The sequence below is a fragment of the Maylandia zebra genome, linkage group LG12 (genome assembly GCF_041146795.1).
Source record: "Maylandia zebra isolate NMK-2024a linkage group LG12, Mzebra_GT3a, whole genome shotgun sequence".
In the NCBI taxonomy this organism is placed as follows: Eukaryota; Metazoa; Chordata; class Actinopteri; order Cichliformes; family Cichlidae; genus Maylandia; species Maylandia zebra.
The window spans coordinates 2,013,160-2,028,108 of NC_135178.1; the positions used below are offsets into that span (position 1 = coordinate 2,013,160).

Genomic DNA, 14,949 nt, shown 5'->3' on the forward strand with positions numbered 1-14,949 from the left:
CCTGAGGCGTCTAAAGAGGTTTAAGATCTCCAAGAATATACAGAGGAGATTCTACACTGGTGTCATTGAGAGCATCCTGTGCAACAACATCATGGTGTGGTACGGGAACTGCACAGTACAGCAACAGAAAGCCCTGCAGAGGGTTGTGCGCACAGCTGAACGCACTATGGGAACATCTCTACCAGCACTGCAGGACATCTATGCTGAAAGGTGCAGATCCAGGGCCATCAGGATCATTAGGGATTCTAGCCATCCCGCCCACAAACTGTTCAGGCCACTGAGGTCAGGGAAGCGCCTCTGTAGCCTGAAAACAAGAACAGAAAGGTTCAGGAGGAGTTTTTACCCACAAACTGTGAGACTCCTCAACCAAAACACAAACCGGACAACATGATGGACAATCTCACACACAGTACATAATTTGCACTTTATCTTTCTTCTCTGAACCTTATCCGTACCTTATTATATACATCTGTACTATGTAAATATGTATATTTTTATAGTCTTCTCATTCAACTCATTACAGTGCAATATCTTGCACGTCATGGATATATATTTATAAGCACAAACATATGGACTTTTACATTGTTTTTTTATATATTTTTTTACTTTTAACTTTTGTTTCTTTTCCTTTTTTTCTTAGCTTATGTAAAATCCTTTTTAGCATGTTTGCACAGTCGGGGGGAGTACTTTTTTAGCCAGAAAAAACATTTCACTGTATGTTGTACCAGCTATAACTACATGTGACAAATAAATAAAGAATTGAGAATTGAATTGAATTTGATTGAAATAATTCCAATTTGCATAAACTGAGACTGAAGCCCAAAATACTTGTCACACATGATAAAATAGAAATTAATTAACAGACATCTATTATTTTATACGTATGGCATTTAAATATGGCATTGAGCTTAGTACCTTAATATTGAATATATATAAATATATAATTTGTATAAAAAAAAATACACTTTCAGCAGGTTTTTATTCAGATTACATGAAATCACAGGTACCAGAATAAAACCTTAAAACACATCAATTAAAAGGAGGAGGCAGAGGCCAGCCCAAGATACATGAGCAAAGGTGCTAGTTATGGGGGTCACACATGCACACTTATATGTGGAACCAGTTATATACGATCGGAGACTTTAATTATCTTCAGACGTTACATCCATTTAAGAGCTCTGCACTGCTCCTCCCAGGTTCTAGCCAAATCCCCCTTTGGGTGATCACAGTACTGGTTTCTAAAATCTTTAGACGTAGTGAGTGCAGAATGTGGTTTAGGTTGTCTCCAGTTCCTGCCATACAGTTACTTCCTTTGCTTTTGGGTACTTGATTGGCTGACTCTATCAGGTCCTAATGATAAAATGACTAAAATCAAAATGTTGGACTTCCTGTTATGTTACTATTTTTCCCCATAGCGGACATGTTTAGGTCCTCACAAAGGTCAAACATTTCCCTGACTAATATTAAACCGGCCGGATACAATGAGGTGCTTGCACTTTTAGGTGCAATGGAGAATACTCACTATTGCATGTCTTGCTGATCTATATCGTGTTGAAGCACCAACTAAAATTTCACCTACATGGGATGATGATTACCCAATTGCCAGTATTGGTAGCCGGGAATCGGTCCGCCTGACTCACATTGCACCCGACCCCTTCGGTGCCTCCTGCAGGTGGTGGGTCTGCAGGAAGATGGGCCTATGTCCCTTTTTCGGGCACAGCCCACCAGACGCTTGCCCTCGGGCACCCTCTCCGGGCCTGGCTCCAGGGCTGTGCCCCGGTAACCCTATTCCGGGCAGGGTGAACTGTTCCCTCGATGGTCTTTTCATAGGGGTCTTCTGAATTACTCTTTGTCTGGTCCCTCATCCATGGGAGACCCTACCAGGGGGCAAAAGCCCCCAGACAACATAGCTCCTGGGATCCCTGGGACACACAAACCCCTCCACCACGATAAGGTAGCGATTCGCGGAGGGGGAGCGGGAGATCGACAGACGGATTGGTGCAGCGGCTGCAGTGACAGCACCGGTCCGTCGTGGTGAAGAGGGAGCTGAGTGTAAAAGCAAAGCTCTCAATTTACCAGTCGATCTACGTCCCTACCCTCACCTATGGTCACGAGCTGTGGGTAGTGACTGAAAGAATGAGATCGCGGATACAAGCGGCAGAAATGAGCTTCCTCCGAAGGGTGGCTGGCCCCTCCCTATTTGATGTCTTCAGTTTGCATCTACAATGTAGGAAGGGTAGTAAAAATAAAGAAAAAGCATTAAATGAGTAGGTGTGTCCAAACTTTTTACCTGTAGTGTATAACCTAGAAGATACAGATCAAATTACAAAGTACTGTTAGTTATAGTAGGGCTGTCTTGGTCGACACGCCTCTACAATGTTCCATGGAGATCAGGGGTGGTAGCTCTGGATCGGCAGACCTGGTGGTGGTTGTGGTTTCCATCTTCAAAGAAGGGGATCGAACGGTGTGTTCCCACTACTGGGGAATCACACTCCTCAGCCTCCCTGGGAAAGTCTATGCCAGGGTGCTGGAAAGGAGAGTCTGTCCGTTAGTCGAACCTCGGATACAGGAGGAACAATGCGGTTTTCGTCCTGGTCGTGGAACACTGGACCAGCTCTTTACCCTCTCAAGGATACTTGAGGGTGCATGGGAGTTTGCCCAACCAGTCTACATGTGTTTCATGGACTTGGAGAAGGCATTCGACCGTGTCCCTCAGACTGTCCTGTTGGAGGTGCTCTGAGAATATGGGGAGTCTGGCCCATTGCTACGGGCCATTCGATCCTTATACAACCGTTGCGAGAGCTTGGTCCAACATAAGTCGGACAATAAGTCGGACTTGTTCCTAGTGGGTGATGGGCTCCGCCAGGGCTGCCCTTTGTCACCGATTCTGTTCATAATTTTTGTGGACAGAATTTCTAGGTGCAGCCAAGTGGTGGAAGGCTTCACTTGATTGGTCTCAGAATCTCATCTCTGCTTTTCACGGATGATGTGGTTCTGTTGGCTTCATTGAGTGATGGCCTCCAGCTCGCAGTGGAATGGTTTGCAGCCGAGTGTGAAGCAGTGGGAATCAGATGAGGCACGCATCCAGTTCGGCCATCCGGGAGGGGCTCAGAGTAGAGCCGCTGCTCCTCCACATCGAAAGGAGCCAGCTGAGGTGGTTCGGGCCTCTGACAAGGACGCCCCCTGGGCGCCTCCTGAGCGAGGTGTTCCACCGGGAGGAGGCCCCGGGGCAGACCCAGGACACGCTGGAGAGATTATATCTCTCGGCTGGCCTGGGAACGCCTTGGTGTTCCCCCAGATAAGCTGGAGGAGGTGGCTGGGGAGAGGGAGGTCTGGGCTTCTCCGCTTGGGCTGCTGCCCCCGCGACCCTGCCTCGGATAAGCGGAAGAAAATGGACAGATGGATGGATGGATGGATGGGATGATGATTATAATCTACTGCATATTTTCTGTTGCCACTAGGTGGCGCCACAATAGTGACCAGTATTAGACGTCTGACAGTTTGGACTCAAGCATGCCCAGTTTTTAACAGACTTGACAATTGAGAAACCAGTTTCTGTCACCACTATGTGGTGCTGTGACTATTGTTAAAAGCTAACATAGTACTGGGTTCAGGGATGGACCCATATGACAGGTTTGGTCCAGATGGATGATGTATGTGAAACTGAGCAAATATAGTTCAAAAAGTTCAAAAAAAAGCATCCTGTAGTCTCAGTACGTGAAACCTGTAAAATATGAACATTTTCTCTGTTACTGAAGCATGTGCACACACGGTCATGACTTTAGAACGTTGATTCATTCCATAAAATAATAATAATCCACGGAGCAGACACAATAACGCCTCTGCACTTTGTGCTGAAGACCTAAAACTGAATGAAGCAGACAGAATAGGGGTTTCGCAATAAATGGATCAGATACAATAGGATACAATAGGGCTCTTGCAATTTCAGTGCTCGGGCACCAACTATTAGACTACCACAGGTAGGGATGGGAGTCGAGAGCAAATTCTTGTAGGAAACCGGTCCCTAGAAGTCCAGTTCCTTGGAATTGTTAGTCTGCCTTATCAATGATTCCCCTTATCAGTTCGTGCACTCCTTCTACAATCAGCTAATATCAGTTCGTGTGTCAGACGAGGAAAACAGAGGCGCAGTCTACAGAGTGCATATAGAAATATAGTTTTATTGCACCAAAGGACGACAGCATGATGGTAAAGTGGAAAACTGCATCCAGGACATAAACAACCGCATTATGTTGCTAACACAACTTCGGTTCTTTGCAAGCTTCTGCACAGACAGCATGCTAATGCTAAGCTAGCCAAGAGCCCAGAGTGAAAGCTAAGTGAATGCCGACCCCAGCAGCCAGACCCTGAACTTCAACAGGTAACAAGCTGATGAGCAGTTAGGCTGCGAACTCCCGTTCTACCTGTTCATGTTTCTAAAGCAGAAAGACTCTCATGCAATTAATTTGCATCAATGTAATTTCTTTATTACTGCTTAGCAATCATTGTACTCTGAAAACGGAGCCAATGAGAATCAATAAGGAATCAAATCGATAAGTGATATCGATAATGGATTCGGAAGCGCTAAATTCCTATCAATTCCTATCCCTAAACTCCAGGGCTGGAGGTCTCAAAACAGTAAGTAGAGTAGGTCTTGGAAATGAAAAACATGCATATAGTTAACAATATTATTTCTCAATGATAACTGTAACTATACCAATGTTTAAAAATGGCCTGATGGACAATGTCCTCCATGTTACCTTTTCGGTGACACTCTGCGTGTTGATCTGCTTTCTCAGCTCCAGGCTCAGCTGCCTGAAGCGTGCTGACTTTTGCTCCGCCCCTTCGCTACACACAGAATTGCGATACGCCTGAATCACGGGTCGCTGCTTCTCAGGTACCAGCAGAATCTTGCTCAGCTCAGAGGACCTGTCCCCACAGGTGAGGTCCTCAAGTGTGGATGCAGTTAAGAGGCTGTCCTGTGAACAACAGAAACACTTTACATGACCAAAGGTCCTGATACGTTAGTCAGTAAAGTCTTCATAAGGACTTTCAGGCTCTGTGTGACACACACACACACACACACACACACACACACACACACACACACACACACACACACACACACACACACACAGAAGGCAAGTATTAATATTTATATACTGAAAATATGGATCTGTTTATTGTTAGTATATGTGGGCCAAATGTTGATGACCCCTCCTTTTTTCATACCTTCTTCTCTTCACTTTCACCTTCACTCTGACAGCAAGAGTCAGAGGAACTGACAGTCTACACTCAAACAACACACATGTGATTTTGGTCTTTGCGATGTGGCGTTCACATCCCTCTCAGAGGCAAGAAAAAGGTCACACACTGGACTTGGTGCTTTCCCGCGGGCTGGATGTGTGCATCACGGAAATATCTGAGTTGTGCATCTCTGATCGTCTTCCTGTGTTGTTCACTCTAACGCTGCGCTGCTCGGTAGATAAGCCGTGCGCCCCAGCGCACAAAAAGCGAGCGCTTAATGCTCTAACAGCGCCGCTTTTTCTGCTGCCTTTAGGGACTCTGGAATAATGAACTCCACCTGTAAAAGTGTTGAGGACCTTTCGGACATTCTTCATTCTACCTGCACTGATATTTTGGACTCGATTGCTCCGTTTAGGACTGTGTGCACTAAGCAATTATCAGAGCCGTGGTTGAATGAACATACGCGCTCCCTTAGACGTGACTATAGACGTGCCGAAAGATGGAAAAAGGACAGATTGCACGTTTCTCTATAGATTTTCTCGTCTTTCTGCTCACCAAGAAGCTGTAAAAACTGCAAAGACACAGTTTGTCTCAAACTTGGTGTCAGTAAACAGTCACAGGCCTCAGGTACTTTCTAATGTCCTTAATCGTTTTCTTAGTTCACGTGATAATGCTGGAGTCATTTCTTCACCAAGTATTTGTGAAGATTTTTTAGCATTTTTTAACAACAAGGTTCTATCCATCAGGGCTGTTGTCTCGTCGTCTGCTGCCTCAGATCCGAGTCTTTCTCCTGTGTCCTCAGCTGTCTTTGATCCCGTCTCCCTTAATGACTTGACTGCGGCAGTTAGTAACCTAAGATCATCACACTGCCCCTATGACTGTCTCCCCCCAAGCTTGCTTAAAAGCACTTTTAATACTGTCGGGCCTTTTATCCTGAGATTAATTAATACGTCCCTTGCTACAGGCTGTGTCCCATCATGCTTTAAGAGATTTAAAGGGATCTGCCCTAAAGTGGTTTCGGTTCCACTTGTCAGGAAGGTCTTTTTATGTCAATATGGGCCCCCATAAATCCAAAATAGCCCCTCTTAAATATGGTGTACCTCAAGGCTCTATTTTGGGCCCTGCCCTGTTCGCCCTCTATTTGTTGCCATTGGGCTCCATCTTCTCACGGTACAGCATTTCATTTCATTAAATTTCTAAAGCTAAATGAAAATAAAACTGAAGTTGTCATTTTTGATAGCTCTCTGGGCCCCTTTTCCTCCTACTGTAAAACACATGTAAAAAACCTCGGCGTCTACCTTGATGGTTCTTTTAAATTGAATAAGCAGGTGACTGCAGCAGTTCAGTCCTGCTTCTTTCAGTTAAGACAGCTGGCCAAGGTAAAGCCAGACCTCCCGGCTAACGTCTTTCAATGTGTTATTCACATTTTCCTTACTTGCAGGTTGGACTATTGCAATTCATTGTATTTTGGTCTAGACCAGGCCTCCATCCATCGTCTTCAGATCCAGCTGCTCGCCTGCTAACTGGTACCAAACGGAGAGAGCATATAACTCCAGTTTTAGCTTCTCTACACTGGCTTCCTGTCTCCTACAGGATCCAATTTAAACTTTCACTTGTTTGTTTTTACGTGTCTGAGCTCCTCTCTGTTTATGCTCCAGGAAAAACCATCATGTCTAGCTCAAGATTAATGCGTTCCATGCCACGGACTAGTCTCAATCTCGTGGTGATGGAGCCTTCTCTGTGGCAGGTCCCAGACTTTGGAATAGTCTCCCCATAAATATTAGATCTGCACAAACACTTGACCAAATTTAAATCACTAGTAAAGACACATTTGTATGCCCTGGCTTTTAACACACTATGACCCAAGCATTCTGGTCTTATTTTAATATTCTTAGTTATTGTTTTAATTATTTTATTGTCCTATCATTGTATGATATTGTTATTATTGTTTTACATTGTCTCTTTTAATGGCATTTTATATTATTAAGCACTTTGTGCAGCATTGTTTGTCTGGAAATGTGCTATACAAATAAATTTGACCTTGACCTCTCTCAGGGTCATCCAGTACACCACTCACACTTTTACTTTACTACTTTTTAGTTAGCAGCTCCATGATGAGGCTATTATAGGCACTCAGATTTATCCTGGAACTATCAGTGATCATGCACCGGTCTCTCTCTCAGAATAGAAAACTATTCTGAAGAAGTACAAAAATCTCCTCCTAGATCACATAAGTTTGCAGAGAATATCTGCCTCCTCAAAATACCAACTGGATGATGTTTATCTGGACCACTGAGCAATTCCATTAGTACACGTGGTCGGCTAAGGTTCTGTCTCCCTGTCGCCTTGCCGGTGGATGAAGGTGGTCTCTGGGACTGTCTGTGGCGGCTTCCTGGGGCCTGGAGAGCTGCAGCTGCTGTTTTAGGGTGTCTGTGTGTCCGCCTTGGTTGGTGGGGGACTGGGGTAGATGCTAATACAGCTGATAAATTTGGGGGAACAGAAGAATCATAAGCTGGAGAAGTGATATGAGATGGTAGCAATTGGTTTGTCCCGAGCCAATTCAAATACACTTTTTTGCTTACATGTGACCACTACTCATGCTAGGGAATTCATCTAGGTCGGAGTTTTCTCCAGGACACAGGTCAGACTGACTACTTTTTCGTTTTTACAGTCTGATACCTTCTCCAAGTCCACAAAATACGTCGTCTGGTTGGATAGACCCCCATGCACCCTCAAATATCCCCGCGAGGGTAAAGAGCTGGTCCGGTGTTCCACGACCGGACGAAAACCGCATTGTTCCTCCTGTATCTGAAGTTTGACAAACTGATGGATTATCCTTTCAAGAACCCTGGGAGGCTGAGGTGCTATAGTGGGAGAACACCCTCCAGTCTCCCTGTTTAATGATAGGAACCACCACCCTGGTTTGCCAATCTAGAGGTACTGCCTCTGGATTACCAAGTAATATTGTAGAGGCGTGTCAACCCGCACAGCCCTTCAACACCCAGAGCCTTCAGGAACTCAGGATACACCTCATCGACCCCAGGGGCTCTGCCTCCAAGTTGTTGTTTAACTGCCGCAGTCTGCTTCCTCTATGAAGGACGTGCCAGAGGGATTAGGGAGGTCCTCAAAGTTTTCCTTCCACAGTGTGACAATATGTTAAAAGCACCAAACACAGTGTTGATAAAGCACTGCTTCCCCCTCCTGAGATACCTGACAATTTGCCAAAATTGCCTTGAGGCAGTCTGAAAGTCTCGTCAAACTCCTCCCACCCCCGAGCTTTTTCTTCAGCCACTGCCAGAGCCACGTTCCACTTGGCCTGCCGGTACCTCCTGGCTGCCTCCAGCCCCACAGGTTAACCAAGCCCGATAGGACTCTTTCTTCAGCCTGGTGGCTCCTTTCACCTCCAGTGTCTACCATCTAGCTCGGGAGTTACCATAATGACAGGCACCAGATACCTTGCAGCTGCAGCTCAGTGCAGCAGCCTCAGCAATGGAGGTGCTGAATATGGTCCATTCGGACTCAGTGTCCCCTGTCTCTCTCAGAACGCTGTTGTTGCTGTTCCGGAGGTGCAAGTTGAAGATCTTGTGGACCGAGGCCTCTGCTTGGTGTTTCCAGAGCACCGTCACTATACGTTCAGTTGCGCCAGGTCTGTCAAGCATCCTTCAGAGAACTTCTGGAGACTGCACAGAGACCTGCCATCTTTAGAAGTTTTCTGATGACTCTGGGATGGCTGGATGCATCACTGAGGTTGATAAGATGGAGTCCCGGGCTGTGGTTGACTCCTTTGTCACGTGGTGCGAGTAGAAAGACTAAAGAATTGACTGTGGACTTTAGGAAGACCAGGAAACCTTGAACCCTGTTACAATCCAGGGAGTTGATGTGGAGATTGTGGAGGACTATAAATACATTGGAGTGCACATAGATAATAAACTGGACGGGGTTTAGAACACCACTGCACTTTACAGGACGGGCCGGAGTCGTGTCTATTTTCTGAGGCAGCTGAAGTGTTTAAAACATCATCTTTGTGACCATCTTTGCCATCCTCTATGCTGTTACATGCTGGGGCAGCAGCTCTGTAGCTAACCACCATGTAACACATTTTTTTGTATACTTTATTAATCCCCTGTAGGGAAATTATTCTCTGCATTTAACCCATTCACTCAGTGAAGCAGCTAGCCCAGCTAGCCCAACCTCAGTAACCCTACTGACTAAACAGCCACTGCTGTTTAGTCTTAATTCATGTTGGAAGTGATAGCAGAGCTGTACGACTAAATTTTTCGAAAATCAGAACATGGTATTTTATTTCATCTTAATTTTTGGGGGGAAACGTCCCTCATACCACTAGAGGGAGCTCACGTACCACCAGTGGTATGCGTACCACAGTTTGAGAATGACTGCTCCAGAACATACGGCCTCAGACCTGATGATGCGATTACAAAATTGATCATTGAGCTGCAGCCTAGGATGTCCTGGGGCCATGTGCACGTATGGACACCGTAATGATGGAAGATGGTGTTCGTTATGGACAAACTGTTTGCACAGAAGTCAGATAATACAACACCGCTTGGGTGCAGATAAGGCAGACCATTCCTCCCAGTTACACCCCTCCAGGTCTCACTGTCGTTGCCCACATGAGCCTTGAAGTCTTGAAGCACTTACTTCTAACTGAAGGACTCTGTCTCTAGGTTTTTGTGTGGTGCCCTTGGCCTGTTGAATCCAGCTGTGGGCTCCTCCGCCATCTCCGAAATGTGTACCGACGATAAGGCTGTAAACCTACAGATCACACACAAAACTGTCAGCGAGTCACTGCGGAGTTTCTGGATCACTGTGCTTTCTATTCAGCCACACCGGAGGGTTTTTGAGTATGAAAGGCCCGTTAAACGTCAAGCCAAATTTAAGTACGGACTTTGACTAAGCCACTCAAAAACCTTTTGTTTTTTAACCACTCAGCCGTGGAGTTGTTGGTGTGTTTCCAATCACTCTCGTGCTGCAGAGCCTTTGTGTGCTTGAACGTCAGGAAACAAACTGATGGCCAGAATTGTGTGACTTGATTTTGGCATTGGAAAACAAACTGGTATAGAAGGATAAGATACAACTTAAAAAGCAAACGTTAATAATACAAAAATGTTGTTTTTAAAATACATTTATACATTTATTTATTTTTACTTTTGTGCAAAACAGTTTCTTTTTATGCTCCGTGGAACTCCTCTGGCATGTTTGGGAGGGACTGAGAGGAGGGGCTTCACAGCCAAGTCTTCACAGGTGTAATTTGCACAGATCGTGGACACGACCAGCGATCCATCTTTACTGAACAACTTTGTAATGGACGTTTGATCTCGGGATATTTCTTTGCTCTTTCCAGCTTCAATCCAGCACTTGAAGCTGGGTTGGCTTAAAGACATTTGCTCTAAACTAGCTTATTAATTGCACACACATTTGCAGGAGTATTGTGTGAGCTAACTGGATTCCCTGCAGTGCAGATCCTTCTTAAGAGTTAGAGACCAGTGTATTACTGGAATCCAGTTCCCCTCTGTAGCCACATGCTAATGCCTGACTGAAGGAAGCTGTCCATCCTCTGACTCCCTCTCAGGACACTAACAGAGTTCTTTAAAGTACTAAAGCTAACAATGCAACAATGTACTCATGAACACACCAGCACAACATACTGTCTGAATAGTAGTTGAAATAACTGAGAAGGTGTTTCAGGTGATATGGATGAGTTATCTGGTGGATACAGAAACTGCAGTTTCTCATCAAAGCAGAACACAATGATTACAACAAACATTAAGCAACAGCTGTTCATGCGTTTACTGCACCAATGCCATCCAACCCTTCACTTAATTCAGGATTATATTGTATGATTATTCAAAAGCATCACAAAAACTTTTTGATGAATTTTGAGCATCACCTATCATTTAGTTTACAACTTTATATTTGGATTTATCCTTTTCATTTCTTTAAACTTCAAAAAGTCTTGAAGATTCATGTTTACCTTCCCAGACTTTTACCTACTGTAATTATTTTGTAACTGCCTTCTGGGCATTATGAAGGTTTTGTCCTTTGCACGTTGGCTGCTTTTTAAATTGATTTTGTAATGGGATGGGAAAAATGACCATAGCACCTCGGAAAAAACAAACCCAAAAGAGTCGCGTGACATATTATAAAATAACAGCAATTTTCCTGAGCTGAGATGAATTGAATAAACCAAACAGAGTGAAGACTTTCTGTTAGTAATGGTAAATCACCTCTGCGAGGCTCACTGGAGTGTTGAGCAGAAGGTTGGCTATGGAGTCAGACAAGGAAAGGTTCTTGATCAGGAACTGTTGGAAAACGGATTCATTCTTCAACACGCTGGCCAGAGTGAAGCCTGCACCCAAAACACATGAAATCATGTCAACGCTTTCATGTCATTCAGTAAAACAAGAGTTTTGAAAGTAACATGTATATATGTATGATGTATGATCGAGACGTTCTACTACTGCACTCAGAGGAAACGAGTTTCTTCTTCTCGAGCGCCATCATTCTGCTCATGGCTCTCCTGCTACATAAGATTAGATTCCCAACTGTGCGTATGTTGGTTTGAAATTTCACTGTGGAGCTAAACTGAGTTCATCTTCATTTTGAGGGTCATCACTGGAAGAAGAAAACACACTGCGGCTTGTCCCAATGCAGGATCTTGCACCGACTCGCTAACACTTTGTCCTCTTTCTCAAAAGGAAATTCAAAACACAAGAACTGTTCCAAAATGGTGAAGCACAGACTTCCACAAAGCAACAGTCAAACTGGATTTAGTACAGCTGGAAGTCACTGTGACGCTGCTATTGATCAACTATGTTGCTGCCATCCCATGATCAATATCTCAGTCTTTCCTTTTATTTATATTTTTGGTCTCAGTGGAATTACCATCCCCACCCTAAATGACCATAGCCCCTCCACCCTTATTTATTTATATCATATAACTGCTTGTGTACAGCCCCACAATGTGTCTGTTTCAATGTTTCTATATAGTTTACTCACATATATGTATACATATATTCCTCGTTGTATATTGGTTTCTTTACTTTGCACCTTTGCGGTCCAGCTATCCAATTTCGCTGTACAAGAATGCGCACAATGACAACAACAGCTCTAAAGTCTAAAGTGTAAAAGTCACACCTTGGCTGTTGTTAAAGTTGTGGTCATGTGGTAATGGGGTGGAGCTGAGGCTCTCCAGGTGCTGCTGCAGGGTCTCCAGCTCTTGACCTAAACCAGGTCTATCAGATGTGAAGAGCTGATTCTGTTCAACCACTTCACTTATCCGCTCCAGCAGCTGGGTCACACTGAAACAGATTCAGACATGAAACATTCTCACACCTCAAAAGAAGAAGAACACAGTCTCTCTACAGGCTGCAGCTAATGACGGGTTCTGTAATATGTTGACTTTTTAGTGCCTGCACATAAAAACAGTGTTGTACATGTTGCCTCAGCAGAAAATATGCTACGTTTATGATCTTTCAAATCTAAAATAACTATTAACATAAATAAAAATTTATAATGTTGTAACATTCTAGCAACATTGATCACAAAAGTGAGCGTTCAATTCAAGCCTCTTCAGCTGCAGCAAGGCCTAGTTTCAGTGCTGGGAAACGTGAGGGGCTTGGGGGGGTCAGAGGCCTTTGCACTGGAACCATCATATGTAGAAGAACTGACCTTAGAGTGCGCTCGAGAAGCAGTGAACGTATTTCTCACAAGTCAGCCAAAACACAAATGAACAAGAGACTGCGGAAGAGCCCTACTCACGTGGAGTTCTTATATTGCAGGAAACCAAATTCATCTCTCTGTCCATCTGGGCAGAGCGACTGCATGATGGGAATGATGCCAGCCGAGGTGAGTGGTGCAGCGCTGTAAAAGGCTGGACATGAGGGGGGGAAATGGGACAGGTGCCACAGAAGGAGAAAAAGACACAGCCACAGACAGAGTGAGAGGGACGAGGGAAACAGAGGAAGTAAATATGAAGGGTTGGTAAAGGAAATCAGACACCAAACAGGACAATGAGTATGAAAAAGGAGAAGGAGAGATTGTGTTAGAGTCAGAAAGGAGGAAAGCTGTCAGGCAGCACAGCAGTTAATGGCCAAAGAGGCTCCCACATGTCAATGCTGAATATGAAGCCTTTCATCATGTTGTCATGGTCTGTGATATTTTCCCACTTCTGTCCATAAATGCTAGCTGGACCATCTCACAGCCGGTGATAAAAGAAAATTTGGTTCCTGCTAATTGCTCCAGGTTTCCATGGTTACTCTGCTCCTGAAGCTTGCCTGTGGGTGTGGATTCATCCTACCCACAGAAACACTTCCCACTGTCCTCCTGCTCACTCTCATATCTGTATTGTCCAGCTATGCCATTCTTACACTTTCTCTTTCTTACCACATGTTTATAACCACTCTGCATGTCTTTTATCCTGTTCTCACCCCAACCGGTCGCGGTCGGCCGCCCCTCCCTGAGCCTGGTTCTGTCTGAGGTTTCTTCCTGTTAAAAGGGAGTTTTTCCTCTTTTTTCCTTCCCCAAAATGTGCTAGCTCATAGGGGTGGGGATTCTTCTGGTTGTTGGGGTTTCTCTCTATTATCGGAAGGTCTTTACCTGGAAATATAAAGCACCTTGAGGTGACTGTTGTTGCAATTTGGTGCTATATAAATAACAGTGAATTATATTGAATTGAACTTCTCTCTTTAACGGTTGCCTTCGGCTGTCGTAGTCTCTGGATTGCATACTCTTACACCTGCTGCCCTCATAAAGAAAGGTGTCTATTGCCAGCTTCTAGCCTTCGTTGTTTTACCCTGGTGTCACTGCAGGTCTAAAGCTGAATGTTTCATTTGTATTGTATTTAAAAGTTTACGTTTAGGGAAATCCCCTGAAACACTATGCTTTATAGCCACAAAAAGTCAAAAAGAAAAATGTAAACTAAGTCACTTCACAGAATATCATGGTGGGTTGAAGACAAACCCACAGTGAAATATGGTTTCATTTGTAACAAACTGAGTCTGACCAAGAACAAGCATCGTTCAATGTCTTGCTCCACCCCTTTATCCTTTTCCTTGTGTGTGCCCAAATACACTCTGCAGCATTAAAATAAACTACCGGACTGATTATAGTAAAAACTATCATCATCATATTATGATTGTTTTGGCTAAAAATAGTTTTTCCAGAATAGTTTTATTAACCTGACCCACTAAACATCGGACGTAAGATAGATAAACAAACACGATTTATTCTGTGTTACTCAAATTATTCACAACATGTGGGGTTTTTGTTTTGTTTGTTATTTTAAGTTTTCCAGTTTTTCCTTAACTGGTTTATTTATTTTAATTATTCAACTTATTTGTTTGTAATTAGGTTAAAACGACCATTTATTTAAAAAATGTGAAATATTAAAAACATTGAAATCCATCCGAAAAGGTTGATTCTGTTCATCTGGACGTCTTCAGAGGGAGAAATGTTTCATCATCATCCAGGTGACTTCTTCAGGCTCAGCTGACTGCAGGTTTCTCATAAACAGTACATTTGCTTACTGTTTCAGGACAGTGCCCTCTACCTGTGGAAACATGGGACTACAGAGCCTATACAGGTGGAAGCTTTATAAAAACTCCATCTAATTTAAGTCTAAGTTTGACATTGAAACAATGTCCACAGCCACCAGATTTGGACTATAAAAAGCCCGTCCACAGAGGT

At 44.0% G+C, this 14,949-nt stretch overlaps 1 protein-coding gene across 1 annotated transcript in view; it reads right to left on the reverse strand.

The window, feature by feature from the left end:
* abca2 (ATP-binding cassette, sub-family A (ABC1), member 2) overlaps window positions 1-14,949 on the reverse strand; it is a 106,211-nt gene that overhangs the window by 71,394 nt on the left and 19,868 nt on the right. Inside the window, exons 3-7 of the mRNA XM_076890546.1 lie at window positions 13,024-13,135; window positions 12,400-12,563; window positions 11,490-11,611; window positions 9,904-10,017; window positions 4,758-4,976 (exon numbers count right to left, since the gene is read on the reverse strand). Coding sequence (XP_076746661.1) covers window positions 4,758-4,976; window positions 9,904-10,017; window positions 11,490-11,611; window positions 12,400-12,563; window positions 13,024-13,135 — 731 coding nt within the window. The remainder of the gene's footprint in view (window positions 1-4,757; window positions 4,977-9,903; window positions 10,018-11,489; window positions 11,612-12,399; window positions 12,564-13,023; window positions 13,136-14,949) is intronic.